Below are 18,175 nucleotides of genomic sequence, written 5' to 3'. Positions count from 1 at the left end.
GTGGAACTCCTTGCCAGGGGATGTTGTGAAGGCCAAGACCATAACAGGGTTCAAAAAAGAACTAGATAAATTCATGGAGGATAGGTCCATCAATGGCTATTAGCCAGGATGAGCAGGGATGGTGTCCCTAGCCTCTGTTTGCCAGAAGCTGGGAATGAGTGACAGGGGATGGATCACTCAGTGACTACCTGTTCTGTTCATTCCCTCTGGGGCACCTGGCACTGGCCACTGTCAGAAGACAAAATACTGGGCTAGATGGACCTTTGGTCTGAACTAGTAGGGCCATTCTTGTGTTCTTAAGTCACACAGTGAGCAAGTGGCAGAGCCAGGAACAGAACCTACAAGTTCTGACTTGTAGTCCTGTGTTTTAACCCTGCACTGCTTTCTGTTTGAATTGACTCTTGTAGGCAAAACACAGCACTGTAAGACCTGATCTTGGCAGGTAAAAATCCTTACAGTTTACTTTTAAAATGGACTTCTTTTTAGCAATTTTAAGGTTATACATATGATTGGTTAATGATTTTAAAATATAAACAGTTTGTTTTATTTTTAAAACCATCTTAGTTGACCTTAAATGGACACTGCTAACTTGTTGTTAATTTTAAGGGTTTTTCTGCTCCCCTGTTGGTGATTTTAAGGGTTTTTCCAGTAAGGAAGAAACTAACTAGCTAGAGCAGGGGAAATAGTGAAACTGACTATACACAAAGTGCTGTCAAAGGCAGAATATCACCTTTTTTCTCACTAGTGCCTGTGAATTGTAGTAATCTTAGTTGTTGCTCGTGGCTGTAGAAGGTACAAAGTTTTCAGGGAGAAATGAGATCTTAATTTTGAGTGCCCCTTTGTCTCTGAGCTACAAAATCAATGTCTTTACGTACTTCACAGCAGTCCCACGTGAATATCGCAAGGGTGGTTTACACCAATGCACAGATTTTCACATTCATGGTTTTTCATGCCCCAATAAGAGAAGACGTGAAACAGTTGTAGAGAATTGGATCATTACCAGGATAACACCCTTCGTTGGGGACACAGAAGTGCTAGAAACCTTCTGTTAATCTGTTTATGGACATTGACTAAGGGGACTTCTACAGTCCTTCCTTTCCATGGATTTTCCTGTGAGGAATGTGAACTGCGGTAGTAATATTTTCAAGTGAATTGCCCTGTTCTGCTCACTCTGCCATCCTGTTGCCCTCCTTCTTCCTCTGTTTAGCCACAGCAAGTCCACTTAAAAGAACACTTGGAAGAACAATAAACCTGTTAAAGGATTAAGCCTTGGCTGCCCACCAGTCTCAGCAGGGATTTAATGCTTGGGACAGCAAACCTTTCACACACAGGACAACTAAAGAATCAGCTTCCTATGTACCACATAGTCAATGCTGATTATCAAGTCCTTTAAAATGATCCATCCCCTACATTAATCTTTATCTGTTCTATACATGAAGCAAAGCCTTCTTAAATCAATACCAGGATGTCAAACCTAATAAAGAAATTAAACGGCTGCCCGTTAGCAGTATGTGAGCAATTAATCACAATCTCCCTGCCCAGGCCATCCTCGAAGAGTTGCCTTGGTTAGCAGTTTTTCTCTTCATGTGTCTGTGCCTGGGAAAGGAAGGGAGGATGCAAATCCAAAGGGAATACACATCCCTGTACAAATCTGTAAGGTTTAGCTGCAAGGCCGCACGAAAGCTGCAGATCTCATCATCCGCTATCCCGGGAGTCAGCTACACCTTGAGTTCATGGGCCTTGGAGCTCCACATGAAGGAATTGCTTTTCTGTGCTGCCTAACTGGTTTTGAATAGCTTGGTCTCTTGCTAAATAAAGGCTTGGCATCACTGTACCAACTCCTCTAAGCATAGCAATCCTGTCCATTAGTCCTTTTCCCAGTCTAAAAATACCTCTTTCAGCCATTTTCTTTATGAAAATCCTCTTTTTTTTAGTTAATAGCGGACTTTTCCCCATAACGCAGGTTCCCGGTTTGAAATCCTCATTATCTCCTCTGTAACCAGTCACATGTGCACTCACCACTTCTCTTCAACGAGCCATTCTTCATTCTGACCCTGTTACCCTGCTGTACAAACACCTCGAGTGGTTCCTCTTTTCCATTCTGGATGGCTGAATTTCTTGCCATGCTTCTGTCTGGGCCTAATCGTCCCCACTTAATCTCATAAGGGGAGCATTTTTTACTGTGAGCTTTTCTGCGAGTGTGCTTTTCAGAGAGTTTGGATAATAGGTTTGGGGCTTTTTATTCCGTCTTGGAGAGACAAACCAATGCCCATCTGTGCAAGTGGAAGTCTGCTCTTATGACTTGCAGCCCTGGTAGCATTATGCGGATGTGGGTTCTGTTTGTATCGTCCTTATGAACGATGTGGCATAAAAGGCTGTTTGCCTTCAACATGATTGTGCAAATGCACTGAAGGAGACTGGACATTGTACGGTGAAAGTGACATTCCAGAATAGGAGGCTAGACAAGAACCGTAAGAGCCCAGGAACTGACCTAACACCCAGATTGAATCTTTGCTTTAGGAAAGTAAGGGCAGTGGTGGTGTAAGCCTAGAGATAGGGTATGCCTTGAGGGCCATTGCTGCCCCTGTCTCTCTTTCACTCGGTTCCTTTGGGTGAGCAGCCTGATTCACCGTGAGTTCAGCAAAACAGATGTCAGACTTTTCAAGCCTTCAGGCAAGTGAAGGTTTGACTTCACTCAGTGTTCCTGTGCGGTGCTTCCGTCTCTTCACCGACGGTGCTGTCTCACTGCTAACCCTGTCTAAATTCATCCTCTGTTACTAAAGAAAAGTGGATCCTGTAGAGTCTCCTTCAGGGATGGGACCTCGCTTCATCCTGAAACCTACAGAGACAATGTCTTGACAGAGCAGAATCCTTATTCATGGCCATTATAAAGGCATCAACACCTATCCACTTCCTCCTGTGACTGAGGCGCCTTAACCTGGAAGCAAGGAGTGCACTTGGACTCCCTAGCTCTAATCTCCCTCCTCTTTGTTCACGGCTATTTCTCATCTGATAAACAGAAAAGGAGGAGAAAGCAATGGACACCGAAACAGGTGTCTGAGCCACACCATCTAGCCAGCTGTCTTCCCTGCTCCTGGACCTGGTTCCACGTCAGCATTTGATTGCAGATGTAGCAGATGTTGAAATGCATTAGGGGAAAATGGACAAAGCTTCTGAAACCTTTTCTCAGCTGTACAGGGAGGGGTCACATCTGAGCCACAGGCTTCCACTGATGTGTCTGTGTCTGAGCTTCTATTCTGACCCTAGTCAGGATCAGCCCTAGCTGCTGATGGAGAGAGTGGTACTGTCAGGCAGACCATGGAACCTTTTTCTTCTTTCCTCTGTGACGGCTGTCTTTCCCCCCTGCCCTCCTTTTCCTGTTCTCCTCCCACTTTCACCAGGGCTGCATGATTTGGGGTCCCACCATGGTAAGTAAAGTTGGCTTGCAAACACAGACCATTCCGGTAAGCACTTTAGGCAGGGTTGGGATGCCCTGCTGTTTCAGGGTCAGGCTGGTTGGTTGTGATTATGAGGAATGCTATGCTGTAGTCTCCCTTTTCCCTTCCTCCATAAAAGCCTTTGGAGTTTCATTAGCCCTTCCCCTTTGTAAGTTTCACAGCAGCTTGCCTTCTGGATCTCTTCTCCTGCTTCATCTCAGCTGCATGATATGCCTGTTCATTGTACCAATGCTCGCTTGCCTGCAGCCTCCCAAAACAGTACCATTTAGCAGGGCAGATGTCTCCCAGAGCTGGGGCTTTGTTCACAAGAAAGGGAATCTACCTCTTCTGTGTCTGGGGATTTTTTTTCTGTCCCAACACCTTTGTGCCTGCCCCCAACACTTTTGCAGGGGGCATCCTAGACCACTGACAAGTACCTCTCCAGTAGACCCCTGGGTGTTTGGTGGAGAGGGATAACTTCCTTGAGGAGCATGCTCTGACTGACTGACTGACTGGTGGCATTTTTTGCATTGCTTTTTCACCCAGAGGCTAAGGCCCAGCCTTTACTCTAGTCTATTTGACAGTCCCCGGAGCAGGGCCAAGACCATAAGTCAGTGAGAATGCTGACCTTTCTCTTGCAGGAAGTGGTGGTCCGCGTATTTGTAGGAAGAGCTGCTTTTTCTTTGGTGGTTTTATAGTGTTTGAAGGAACCCACTGGACCTCTCCTAGTTTCTATTAGAGTTTGGATTTTGTTTTTCTTTGGAGGCGTGCAGATCAGCCTGTGAGCCCTTTGGTAACCAGTATTCTGGCTGTCTGGGAACGATGGGGAGGCTACAGCTTGTAGGGGCTTTTTCTTTTACAGCCAGACTAACGAAGGTTTTGTGGTGACTGGGGTGAGAGTTAATTCCCTTTTAACTGAGCAGCACCGAAGTTGTGTGTTTGAACTGGCCAGGGGTTCCCCATTTTGAAGCATTGCTAGGGGAGGGAAGAATTCCCTTCAGTTCCAGCTCTCACGTTAGTTGGGGCCTCAGAGAATTTGAGGGTTTTTTTCCCTTTCTGTTATACTTTTTAATGTGTTCCATAGGGAAACAGTTTTCCAGAGGCCTGATTTTTCCATTGTTGGGTTAAAATCTGCCTTTGTCGACCACTAACATTGTTTTTGCCCCTCTTTGCAGGAACTTGTGGCAGGGGTAATGGCTCTTATTGGATAGAGGCAGATCCAGAGTGGATCAAGTTTTTTTTCCACCAATTCTGGTTCAGGTCTGACCTTCCACCCACAGAGGTGCTGTTGGTAATATGGGTTGATATCGTAAGGATCTGCTGCACAGTCTTACCCACGCTTTGGAGAGTCACGATCACAAGTCGCATTGGTGGGACTAGTCTCAACTGGATTGTTTGGTTAATGTCTTGTTAAGGAATCCCATCTCTTGTTTTTGGGCTGTTTTCTGTTGCGAGATGGTAGAAAAGGAGGTGTACAATAGGAAATTGGTAATTGCTGTAGTTTTCCTTCCTCCTGCAGTTCACCCTCCTTCACTCTTGTGGAGGTGGGTATTGTCCTTTGTTTCAGCATCTCTTTGGTTGATTCTGGAAGTGGGTGGGCTGGTGTCTTGAATGGCAGACTTCAAGGCTCATTGCTTCCAGGCAGCTGGAGAATGATACATAGGAGCACTAATGGTGAGCATATCAGAAATCAACGGAAACACAAGTTACACTACTGTGTGTCAGCGTGTTTTCCATTGAACAGTGCAGGAAGGCTTCAAACAAATCCAATTACCACTGGGTAGTTTTTCCTTACTCAAGTGTCTGTTTGCAATTGCAGCAGGTTCAGCAGACTTGTACTTGTATGTACACTTAATGGAAAACTGTCTTCATCCTTGACTATGGAGAAATTACATGTCTCTCTCAAATTGTTTTTAAAAGTGAGAAAAGTTGCAAATACCTTTCTAGAAACTGAACTGGCTTCTCAACTCTTGTAGACAGTGCAAATAGTTTCCCTATGGAAACGCTGCAGTTCAGTACTCAGCTGTCACTACTTCTAGAAGTTCTTTGGTGAATTGAGCAAGATCACAGAAAATTCTCAACAGCTGATGTTCTTTTTTTTTCTTTAGTGTTCTTGTATGCTCAGCTATGAGTGTTTAGAGTCAGGCATATCCAGCGTACATTTCTCCCCCACTCCTCCCATTGCTTCTGCTCACAGAGCTCAGTTCTGACCTACAACACTCCCTGCTACTCGAGTCCTGAGCGGTGGTTCAGTGATGCAAAAAATTATCTGTTGGGGACTAGAATTAGATCATGTTCAATTCACTTGTGACTTAAACGGGATTTGACTCATTACTTTGAAAAAAGATTTGCATGCATGCAATCACCTGTCAATCTCTCAGCATTGTTTTGCTTTTCCTGTTTTGTTTCCCTTCTGCTTTTGTATGTATTTCCACAGCAGGATTGCATGATGGTATTAATAGTGCTGTGACATACTGGCATCACTGAGTCTTGCCTGTGAAAACCACGTCCTCCAGTGGCTTAGTTTTGTGCATAAAATTGGAACCATACCTCTTGCTCAGCAGATATAGTTAAGTGCAGCCCTCTTTTGCTATATAAACTCCATTCCACTCTAGAAGTCGTATTTCTGCCTCTCCTGTGCAGAGGCCTCAAGCTCTGCCTTGTAAAAAGCTATGTGCTATGTCTGGCGGTGGTATTTACATTGCAACCATTAATGCTGTGTCTGTGCATCAGATTGTGTTCTCATAGCTTCAAAAGAAAGTGAAATTAGCACTGCTGATGGCGTTTGCAAAGAGAAACCAGCACCATAGCACTGCTGATGAGGCTTACAAAGGGAAGCCAGGATTGTAGCACTATCAATGGGGCCTATAAATGTTTTTATTTATCCCATATTTTCCTTGTGGAGATATTAGAAACCCAGCTCTAGATAAGTAGAGCTTTGCTTTTGTGTGTTCTCTCTCAGTTTAGCATGGAGGCCACCCACACAGGGGAATAGAAAACTTGGGCCATTCATCTGCTACACTACTCAGCATTTAAAAAGAGTGAGGTGAGTTGTGTGGCCAGGGCAGAGGCTGTGCGGAGAGATGTTCAAGCAGAAGGGGCCACTGCCTTTCTCGTGGCAGAGTTTGGAGCCATTCACTGTAGGAGCATTTCCGTCCTCATTACCAAGAGTAACTAGAGCTCCAGTATTGCCGCAGGAGATAAGAAGTTCTTTCCAGTATTTTGCTGTGCATTTGCAATCTAGGGCACAGCAGCCTTGTATAAGGCCCATTGCTCTTTAAACATGGGGGGCTGCTGTGGAAGCTGGGTGTCCAGTTCTAGCTAATAGTCGGTGCAGTCTGGAACTAGCCGTAGCAGAGAGGATCAGAAGATCCGTAACAGCTTCATATTTTAAAAATACCGGGCTCTGGCTAACCTGGTGGGTGTAGAGTGGAGTCGGGATAAACTTGCAAGGGAACTCAGCTGGGTTGCTAACAAGGCTGTTGCTGGGAAGGCGAACAGTGTGTGTGACTACTGATGCTGTAAATGCTCTGTCAGCCGATTAATTGAGTCCAGCTCTGGATTTATGATGTAGATGACTACATCTCAGCATCAATTAACAGGGACCTGTAAACACCCTGTCCTGGCTGCTGTGTGTAGTCACACCTCCCCAGTAGGAGTAGAGCAACATCACACCTGCAATACATGCATAGTGGGTTCATCTGCTGCCAGCTAATCCAAGGTGATGTTTATAGCCGCCCTGTCCACTGGGACACCCTGAGACTCTGAGGAGATTAATGGTGTAAAGATGTTGTTTTAACAGTGGTGTCCCCCAGTCCCTTCTGCAGCCCTGACAAAAATCGACGCAAACAGTTGGAAATATTCAGTGATGCAATTCCTGAAGTCCTGCCACAAAAAACAAGACACTGAGTCGAAATGATTTTAGTGTCAGGTAAGCTTTCAGGTGTGGGCAAGCTTGCTCCCTATTGTCCTTGTGAGATAAGACCACTCCTGTCTCAAACCCAGTGCTCATTATAGTGCCTCCAGAATGGCAGATGATACATGAATGCACTGACAGGTGGGGGAGAAGGGATTCCTTATACCTGTGTTATGCACAGCACATGTCATAGTCTCCTCTGGCCTAATTTAATTGAGGACCACAGAAATATTAAACTGCCTCCCCAAAACAATTTCTGAATATACATGTGAATGTATGTAGGACTTCACTTGTGTTGGCTTTCTATAGCCACCCATCCATGCCTAGTGAGGAGAGAGAAGCAAATAAACCTGGGCCGGAACTTCATTTTAGGGAATAACGGTAGAGTTGCACATTGGTGCTAACTCTTCTAGTGCTGGTAGTTGGCAGCATCTCTTGGGAGGCTGTGCTGGAGCAGTACTAGTCTCAGGCAGCCTGGCATTAGCATGGCATGAGTTTGGGGAGAGTTAAATGCTCTTCCCAAAGGCTCAGGGTGCACACTGCATGCTTTCTGGCTTCCCTGAAGATTATTTGGAAGTATTCAGCTTACAAGCAAGCAAAGCTGTGGAGTTTGTCTGTCTCAATGCAGCCAGAGCCAAAGTCTTGCTGACCCTGCAGAAGCCTCTCAGAAATGGGAAGAACAACCAGCCCTAACCAGTTTCCAAGATGAACTCTCAGCTGTGATTTTTGTTGTTGTTGCAATTCTCTTGAGTGAACGGACTCTCCTCTCCCCCCACTCCCAGTCAATATGGTTTTAAAAGAGCAGCCGTGTTTCTAGGAGAAATCTCTAGTACTCAGACCCTGTTGAAGTCATTGTAGCAGCCCATGCTGCAGCTGTGTGCTAGGCTGGAGATTAGCAGAAATGGGAACCATATGGAACAGTAATTCAAACACTGGGTGTTTTCCCCCTTTAAAAGTACGCTTCATGCTTGGCTCTTGTCCCAGCATGATTGCATAGTTTGAATTCCAGAGCTGCTCACAGGCAGGCTGAAATGTAGCAAAAAGGAGGGGCCTTGCTGGCTTGTTTTGTAAAAGACCCAGTATCCCAAAATTGTTAGGCAAGGTTAATTAATGGCAGCCTACAGAGGGTCCCCTGCACTGCTTCCTTCATAGCAGCAAGCTGAGTTCTTGTTTGTATCCTGTAAAGATCATATAATAATAGATTTTGTGTGTTTCTTTGATACCATGTTTTACAGTAACATCTACAAACCCCATTTTGAGATTACGTTTTACGGGGCTATGGAGGACAGAGAAGAGAGACCTATTAAATACAGAACTTTGTCTGTATTAATTAACCCATATCCATCCCAATTTTTGAATCTAATGTATATGTGGGCACTAAAGTGCTTTTGAATTGAAACTAATATCTATCTTAAACCAGTTGAGACAGACACTGTGCAAGCTTCCTTCACAAGCCCTCGTAGTATGCCTCAGTCTCAACCCTCAACATCTACCAGTTCCGTCTGCCTCAGTGCAGCACACTGATCCTCTAGAGCAGTGGTTCTCAACGACCAGTCTGTGGGCCAGCGCTGGTCCCTGAGCGCTCCCTGACACTGTTTAGGAAGGCAGCAAGCCGATCCTTCATATCAAAAAGGTTGAGAAACACTGCGGTAGACTTAGCCCAGGCCTAAGCTAAACCTGCCAGTTTTTTCAAGTACAGTAAAAGCTGTTTTATCCGACACTTCACCAACCAGAAAGCTCTATAAACCGGCATTTCTGATCTTCATTGAAATTCCGGTTTATAGTCCGGTTGGCGCGGGGCCGGTACTGTACTATGAATGTTTTGCTCTGTCCACAATGGATTAGATTTATGCTACCAATTTCCTTACACTTGCGACCTAAATCAACTCTGAAGCTCATCTCCAAAGATGAAATGCTAGTTCATAAACCCCCTCTGCTATAGAAATAAATGAGTCTGATTTTGAGTTCAGCATTGTCTAGTAATTAGAGCAGGGCAATTGAAGGTCAGGAGGCCTGGCTTCTACTCCCAACCCTACTGCTAACTTTCTCTGTGGGCTTGGTCAAGCCATTTAGGTCCTCTTTGTGCTCAGTTTCCCAGTCTGTTTAATGAGAGATAATAGCTGCCTTTTGCAAAGCACTTTGAGATCCTCAGATGAAATGTACTATGTAAGTGCAAAGTTATATATATTGTATTGTGTATAAGTCTCCTGTCCCCTGCAGCAGCAGGAAGTCTATCCTGAGGAAGGCTCCCTAGGAGGATAAAGATGGGTTAGTTGGGACGTAGGTCATGGTTGGGATGAAGATTTGCTTTAATTGGAGCAGAGAAATTCCATTGTTATGACCACAGTGTTAAAAGTGCAGCTGAGCTGCCTTTCATTGTGGGTATTTGGTAGCTAGTCCACGTTCCCCATTCACATTGCTCCCCTTCCTAATTGAAGACTAGCCTGGAGCATGTGGCATTATCAGAATGCTAACACCAGTGAGATCATGAAATATCAGGGGGACAGGGCAGGCAGAATCAATCTGCTGAGCCAGAATGATGTCATGAGCCTGGAGGCTTCCTAGGGATTTAGCGTTTTGTGCCAGGCAAGTGAAAATGAATAAAAGTGGAGCCTTTATGCAAACAGATTAAAGTAAATATGGAGATTAGACCTGTCAGCGTTACTAAGGCCACACCAAAAGTTGACATCTGTAAAGAAATGGACAGGAAGGAAGAAGAGCAGGCCCTGGAGCTGGACTCCTCTTAGCTGCATGCATGTGGGAAGGATTTGGTTTTTTATTTTTTTTGGTCTAGTCTTTTTAGCTCTGTTTCCAAAGCACCCCCCCTCTATTCCTGTCTGTGGTGTCTTGCGATTCAGTCTAGGCTCTGGAAACACAGAGAGAGACTAGCTCAGGCTCCACACACAACACAAGAAGGGGAAACTACTCAAGGAGTAAGGTAAAATCTAGCTACTGACCTTTTCATTTTGTTTCATTATCACTTTGTAGTGGTAAAGCTTTAATACTCAGGCCCTGGTCTGAGGCATGTCTTGATTTCTCCTTGGTTTAGAATTTACTGCCATTGTACATTTAAATGTTTCCAAGATGAAAAATAAAGCTAAGGACTGAAACATACACATCCAAATGCTATCTCCCTGCTTCAAGTGATGGACTTTGTTTTTATGATCTGTTCACGCATCATCTATTAAGCACTGAGGTGGGCTGTTGAAATTCTGATAGTGAAAAAAGCTTGGTTTAAATTTTTGAGAGATCACTCCCCCTGGCCCCTTTCTCGTAGTGTAGCAGCATTTCTATCCAGCCTGGTTTCAGGAACCAGTATTTGCACTTCTAGAAAATCGTAGCAAAGTACTCTGCTTATGCAAAAAGAAAAGGAGTACTTGTGGCACCTTAGAGACTAACCAATTTATTTGAGCATAAGTTTTCGTGATCTACAGCTCACTTCATCGGAGTGAGCTGTAGCTCACGAAAGCTTATGCTCAGATAAATTGGTTAGTCTCTAAGGTGCCACAAGTACTCCTTTTCTTTTTGCGAATACAGACTAACACGGCTGCTACTCTGAAATCTGCTTATGCAGTGCATTCAAGTCCATTGTCAGCAACATGTACAACAGCTTCCCCCAAGCTTTTTGGATGACTTGATTCTTCCTTCAGGCTTCCTGGCTACATTCCTGTGCATATTTTAAAATATACCCGTAACGATCAGATTTAGCCTCATTTGCCTCATTATTTAAATTCCTGCTTTTGAGTCATCCTGACTGCACTCCTCACCAGTAACAAAGGTAGTGATATGTGAGGGTTTTCTTGTAGCTCTCTTGGCATGGTGTACTCCCTGCACCTTACTCCCATTCAGTACTGTCTGGGTAAGAGTCTGAAAGCAAGGACGTGTGGCACAATAGAGTTTCATGTAGACTGTGTATTTGCTTTCATCTTGTCCCCAGTAGACTCTCTGAGAGCCACTGAATGAGAGGTTGGTTTTAATGTAGAGTTCATTGCTCCTCAGGGCAATTAATACATCTCAAGTGGAAAGGAATAATGGCATCTGTGATTGTAACTTAACCTATCTTTCAGCATAACTTTGAAGACCATATTTAGACATTCTCCTCTGTGTTCTGCATGGTTCTAGATCTACGGAGCAGAATTTTCACAATAGCTGTTAAATTATATGGTTGCAGCAAACAGCCTCTTAAGTATATGTCCCATGTAAACCCATTGGAAAAGTAATATACACACAGAATACTTCTCTCTGTCTAGGTATTTATACCTCTCTCCTCATCATGGTATCTGTATACCTGTGTCTCTCTTCACCAGCTCACATGTTTGGCAGGGTGCAGCTTTTGTCATTATTTGTACAAAAATAGCCAGAATCTCCCTTTCCAGCAATGACCGAAGACCTCCATTTGTCCCCTTTCCCTGTCTTCAGTAAGATGAGCAGCCTGCTAATCAGAAAGGAACATGCCTCACCTAGAGAAAACCTGGCAGATGTCCCAGTTAGTGATTCCAGCTCTCATATGTGGATGATAAAATAATGCTGTCTCCATTTAGTTTTGCCTCTCAACAAAGAGGTGCCTTTGTTAGAAATACCTTGTGCTGTCACTGCTAAACTACTATTAATCTAATTACTTTTTCTTTTGTCTGTCTCTTTTTCCCATCCTCCTTGTTTTTGTGTTGTTCATTTTGCATCCTGTAGTACAAATCTGTGTTTAGGTCCTACTCACAGGATTTTGTGCCTCACAACCAAGCTTCCACTCCTCCTTTTCTTTCTTCTACCTCCTCTTCCACCCCGCCTTTTCCACCTGTCCATCAATCTCAGAGCTCTGACCTAGCCGTGCCAACCACAGCCAGCCAGTCACCAAGCACTGTGGATGTGCCAAACTCCTCTTCTCAGGAGAGCAGCTTTAATGGGAATGCTCCTGTCTGCCTTCCTTCTGAAACCTCTTTCACTGATTCTCTCCAGACATCTTCGGTGAGAATATCCAAAGAGATAATGCACCTTAACGCAAGGATGTGTTTTTAAAGAACTGTCACTTGTTTTAATACACATTTTAACTTAACCCAGGTGTGAGCTAAAGTTATTTCTTTGTGTGTGGGCAGAGAGATCGTTTGATATAAAAGTGAAGGTCACAAGTAATGAGAGAAACAGGCAGGTTGGAAACTTTCCCTAAATGTTAAACTGGTGGTGAAAGAGAGAGGTAAAGAAATAGCTGTAGCTGCCTCGGAGCATCGTGGAGTGAGTTTGAAGAAAGGAGAGGCAGAGCTTTTTAACATAAATCTGTTTAACACAGTAGTTCTTGACCCCTGGTTCATACACACTCTGGTTGTGAGGACTTCAGGCTTTTGTGACTGCTACTCTAGGCTCCCCACCCCTGCCTTAATGATGAGCCTCTGGACTGGGCCTCAGTGCGTTATAACTGCTTACTGTCCTCTCTAATCTGCAACAGATTTGGGGGCTTCTTCAAACCCCCTTCTGACTGCAAGCAGCCTGAGCTTCATTGCTGGTTAGAGTGCACACCGTTGAATGGGCAGTATCGGGCACTGGTTGGCTCAGCCAGAGGTGTTAGCCTGATGATCTGTTTGGAGAACGGTATCCATTTCGGCAACATTAGTTTAGGGTTCCAGATCTGTTAAGAAAACAGATGTGGAGGCTTGTGCGTGGCAGCTACATTTTTAAACTAAGCAGTTCCTCTTTCACTTGCCTGTAAAGACTAGAATTCAAGAGTCTCTGTTTCCACAGAAAAGCTGAGATCAGGCACTTTACTGGTTTGCTTATGCTCAAATAAATTTGTTAGTCTCTAAGGTGCCACAAGTCCTCCTGTTCTTTTTACTGGTTTGGTGGTTCTGACTGTAGGGGGAGAACCTTCCTAAATTCAGGGCTTGTCAAGTAAGCAAAGGAGAAACTGATTTTTGGATTCTTCACTCCTAACTAACTACACTGTTGCATCTTCCTTGTTGTGGGACCTTCCTACAACACAGTCCCCACCCGACCTCCCAGTGTGGTTTTTGTCTTGCATTCATAGGTATGGTCTGAGCTGTGTTTTCAATGACATTTCCAAGGTATGCTAAAATCCTATGCTATATAGCATGCTTTGGGAATGCAGTCTGGTCTTATCTACGCTGCAAGATCAAGCCATGATTACTGTGGCAGGCCATAGAGTGTGTAGCTAGGTCCCATTGTGGTGTTTTTGTTTTAAACTATAAATGTTCAGCATCTGTAACTTTGAAGTCTGCATTTGCATTTGGCTACACTGTGATCTCCAACAGTTGGCTTCCACGGTAGCTCTCTCAAACCAATGCGCACTGCTCTCCTGCTGCTGATTGCCATACCTCTTGGCCTTCTGGATAGACCTTGTGAATTGGGAAATAGCAATTATCTCAGTGAAAGTACAGAGCCAGAAGAAAGTGGTGGCAGCCTTCCATCGGCGCCAGAGGAAAGGTTCCCAGCCTTAGTGCCAGTGGGTGGGGAGAGATCCTTTCTTGCCAGGGCCTGGGCCAGGCACGTTCACTTGCACACATTGTTAGGGTTAAGTGCTGGGCGAGGGGGCACCGTGACACATTTCCTTTCATCCTGTCTCCCATAGAGTGAAAACGCCAGTGAGGAGGCTGGTGAGGGTGAATACGTCAATCTGTATTCCTCTGGCCAAAGCAACGGGGAACTCCCTCACTCTGAAGGAGTAAGTAAACGGGAAGGGGCTGCTTGGTGCATGCTGAGTTCATGCAAAGCATAACATGCTTTTTATAAGTCTCTCCTGCATATTGTGGTGCTTCTGTGTTTTGCTGAATGTAATGCTTTAATGGTGGGCCATTCTGCTTGTCTGTTTTGGTTTCCTCTCTAGAGGGGAATCTCAATGTGGATGGAGAGCAGATGGTGCTTGCTTGACTTCAGAGATTTTGGGTGAATGTTTTTAAGAACATAGTGGTTGCTTTTCCTTTAATGCTGCTTCAGCGTGCTCTGCAGTTTGTTTAGGGCTGTGTGCACGAGGGTTGGGTTTTCTGGTGTTTTTTTTTGTTTTGTTTTGTTTTTCTGGAAAGGTACAAGCCTTGACTTGTGCAGCATCTTTGGCAGTGCCAGTTCTTTACTAATATTCTTAACTGCTTTGGCTTTTTTAAAATCAAGTCTTGTGTTTATAAAATGCCATCCTTTTTCATCACCGATGGGACATAAAGTAAGTGATTGATATAGTCTATTCACCCTTTCCTCCTCCTCTGCACAGGGCTCATCTTAGCTGTTTCCTACAAGAGACAGGGTAAATCACATCACAGGGGGTATCATCTTTATAGGCGTGGGAACTACGGGTGCGGGGGGTGCTGAAGAACCCTCAGGTTTTACATGGGGCTCCGCTCCTGGCCCTGTGCCCGGGGTCCCGGCTGCCAGCCACGGGCCTGGGGTCCCAGCTGCCAGCCTCAGCCCCCTTACCCTTGTCCAGGTCCCCCCAATCCCAGAGTCAGCTCTGGGGGGCATGGACAGGGGTAAGGGGGGACGCAGCACCCCCACTATAAAAAGTGTTCTAGTGCCACTGATCATCTTCCTGTTATATTGTAGAAAATAGCGAAGGCAAAGATCTGCGAAGTTCTGTCTTGTCCACTCCTCTGCTCAGGTGGGATTGTTCACTGGAGTACACGATCTAGCGCTTATTCCTGTCTAGTTTTAAATATCTCAAGTAATGAGGCTCCTACCACTTCCCTTCTATCTACACCTCTGACAATCAGGCAATTCCCGCTCCTTGTTCATATCATCCAGCTAGTTCTTAACAGTGAAATAAGACTTTATAACATTTCTCGCTATATGTAACTAAGCACAACTTTGCAGATACATAAAAATCCCAGGCTTGACAGTAAAATTTCTAGGGTGATTCTGATAGAAAGGTGTTTTGAATCCTCTCAGGTTGATATGTTGAACCTCCAAGGATCACTCAGCATAGTGCTAAATAGCTCTCAACTACAGCACTGTAAAGTTAATAATCCCATTTACCTTTCATAGCTATTTTCCTCCTTAATAAATGGCTAATTTAAGGTGTATCTTTATTTGCTTTGAACTGTATACCTGCTATTATATGCCTTATGTTCAGATTGCCTTTTTTTTTTTTAAACGTTAGCATCATTTCCACAGCAGTTGAGCATCATTGCATAACCCCCTCTGATGGGAGAGATGAGGGAGGGAAGGTAGTTCACATCCACACATTATGACAAGTGGGACTTTTGGGGGCTGTAACTAGGAAGGAATTAGAAGAGGAAGAGGAGTTGCCGTGAAAAGTTTAGAGCTGTCTTGCAGCGTGCATTTAATTCAGTAGAAGGGAAGTACATTTCAACTGCAAGGTCTGATGAAAAAGTGTGGGGGGAAGTTTAAGATCCTGGTCAACAGCTGACTTGTGATTTGTAACTATCGGCATAATTTCACAACCTTAAAAGCAAACCAAAATAATTACATTAAAGTCTCCAGAGATGCTCCCAAATTTCCTGTCTAATTAACGTCTGTGTTTTCCTGGCATTTGGCATTAACTTGCATCAATCTTTAATCCCTCCATAGGAATTTACAGTAAAGGGCCATTTAGAGGCAGCCAGGTTGTGAGTGTGGGATGACCAGTGGTTGCAGGATCCCATGTAATGATCAAAAGCTTCTTTCTCTTATAGGAATCTCCCGCCATCAAAGACGGCCACCCCAAAGACTCCACTTCGCATAGCAGCACCACTGGGAAAGAAAGCAGAGATGGTGGTGAGAGGTGGGCCTGACCTGAACTTGCAGCTCCCCCTGCCCCACAAAACAGCAATGCCTGAGCAGGGCTATTTTAGTCCTACCCACTGCCAAACAAGCCACGTGTGTCATGTTCTGCCTTCAGAAAACTTGATATTGTCAAGATTTTTAGCCCATTAAATTAGACAGTCTCATGAGAAACAGATCCCACCTAACAAGGAAAATCCAGGCTGCGCAGGGTGATTTAACAAACCCATAGTGCTTGATGCAGCCCCTACGTAGGAGGAGCTGTGCTGGATCAGACAGCCCAATCCTGTATCCTGTCTCTGACAGTGCCCAGTCCCAGCTACTTCTGAGAAAAGGTACAAGAAACCCTGTATTAGGCAGTTACAGAATTACCTACCCAAAGGAAGTTTCTTCCTGACCTTGTTAGAGATTAGCTCATACCCGGAAGCAGGAGGGTTTATATCCCTTCCAGGCTCTACGTTATTTTGAAATCCTCATTCTAAATAAACAAAGAGGCAATGCATGTTGGTACAACACACACAGTAATTTTTGTCTCTGTCCCAATGAAGTTGACAGTTGCTTTAAGGGTTTTAATCATTGCAATGAAGGAAGAGACACTACAATTCTCATACTAAGCTTAGTTTCTGATGAAAATATAGACTGCTCCATGGTGCTTCAGACACTGGGGTAGGGGTGGCTTTGGAGGATTTTCACATAGTGTTATAGGAAGCCAGGCAGGGGGAATCTGTACAAGATACGACAAGAGCACCTCCCCTTGGAGCTAGGGAGGCAGCTGTATAACACAGGAAGAGAAACCGTTAGAACCTCTGTCATGTCTTCCAGCTGAGAGAGAGCTTGTTGTCTCAGCCCTCTGCCAGCAAAACAGATTATGAACTAATTTAAAGAGATACTCCAGCCATGGACAGTCTATTTTCCCACATCCATAAGTTTGCAGAATCACTTGGCTTCCTGGTTCTCGTGCTGTAATAACATGAAGGATGATGTGGCAGACAGTGCATGGAGACGCTGAAGTGTGCAGTCATGCATGCTGTAGTTTAATTCTGTTTAATAGCCAGAAATCCGGCTGGACAAGTGCTCTGTTCCTGAAAGTTTCATTTATCAGCCCCGGTCTTTCTCCTTTCCCAGGGATGCAAAAAGCCATAGTATTAGTATCCGACACTCAGATTTGTTTGCAGGGGGTTTCCCTGACTTTGGGAGTATCAGACTTCCTGTATTCTCTGGGCCATTTAATGAAGGCCTGGACACTGTGGTCTCAATGTGGCCTGGCTCTCTGCTTCGCCATCTATATGATTAATGATCCTGATGGTCTTTTGCTTCTCTTCCAGGCAGCAGAAGTCACCGGATGCTTTGGAATCATCGCTAGAGAAGGAGGTAGATGAGCTGACCCTGACTGACCACAATGAAATTATGGCTCGGCTGACATTGAAGCAGGAGGTAGGTGCCTGCAAGAGTCACTTTCATGCTCCTTGGTTTGTGCTTTAATGAAATCTGGTTGACCATGAGTGCAGAGAAAGAGAATCAAACAGTCAGCCTCTGTGCAAGCTAATAGGAAAAACTGGTTTGCAGAAGCAACGAGTTGCAGCTTTTTTGTGTAAACTGTGCTGAAAGCAGATGAGACACCAGCATGGAAAGAAAGCATCGGCATCAGACCATGAGTTCATTAACAAAGCACGGGCCGTCTCATTGAACACCAGCACGTTCTTATGTCTTCCACCTCTTCAGCCTGTACCGGCATCCGAAATGCAACAGCTGAGATTCCAAGGGCTTGTCTGTGCTGGGCCCCAGTGCACGCTATAGAGTTATGAATTGCAGAGAGCACCAAAATTTTGCATTCAAACTGCCCCATGTGGATGCTGCTGGCATGAATGAAAAGGTACCTAGTTCGCATTAACATAGTCCTGTTTGAAAGAGGACTATGTTAATGCGAACTAGGTACCTTTTCATCCACGCCAGCAGCATCCACCTGGGGCAGTTTGAGTGCAACATTTTGGTGCGCTCTACATTTCATAACTCGATAACCTGCACTGCAGCTCAGTGTACACATAGCCTGTGGTAAATACAGTAATTAAACATGGGTGTGTAGTCAGGTTGATTAGTTGCTGTATTTGTA

At 44.7% G+C, this 18,175-nt stretch overlaps 1 protein-coding gene across 1 annotated transcript in view; it reads left to right on the top strand.

Annotated features, from left to right (window-relative positions):
• RAPGEF1 (Rap guanine nucleotide exchange factor 1) overlaps positions 1-18,175 on the top strand; it is a 119,412-nt gene that overhangs the window by 83,185 nt on the left and 18,052 nt on the right. Inside the window, exons 12-15 of the mRNA XM_074973832.1 lie at positions 12,040-12,315; positions 13,928-14,020; positions 15,978-16,066; positions 17,391-17,499. Coding sequence (XP_074829933.1) covers positions 12,040-12,315; positions 13,928-14,020; positions 15,978-16,066; positions 17,391-17,499 — 567 coding nt within the window. The remainder of the gene's footprint in view (positions 1-12,039; positions 12,316-13,927; positions 14,021-15,977; positions 16,067-17,390; positions 17,500-18,175) is intronic.

This window comes from Natator depressus, chromosome 16 (genome assembly GCF_965152275.1).
Source record: "Natator depressus isolate rNatDep1 chromosome 16, rNatDep2.hap1, whole genome shotgun sequence".
NCBI classification, from domain to species: domain Eukaryota; kingdom Metazoa; phylum Chordata; order Testudines; family Cheloniidae; genus Natator; species Natator depressus.
The sequence above is the reverse complement of the archived record's forward strand: the minus strand, read 5'-3'. Positions and strand labels throughout refer to the sequence as shown.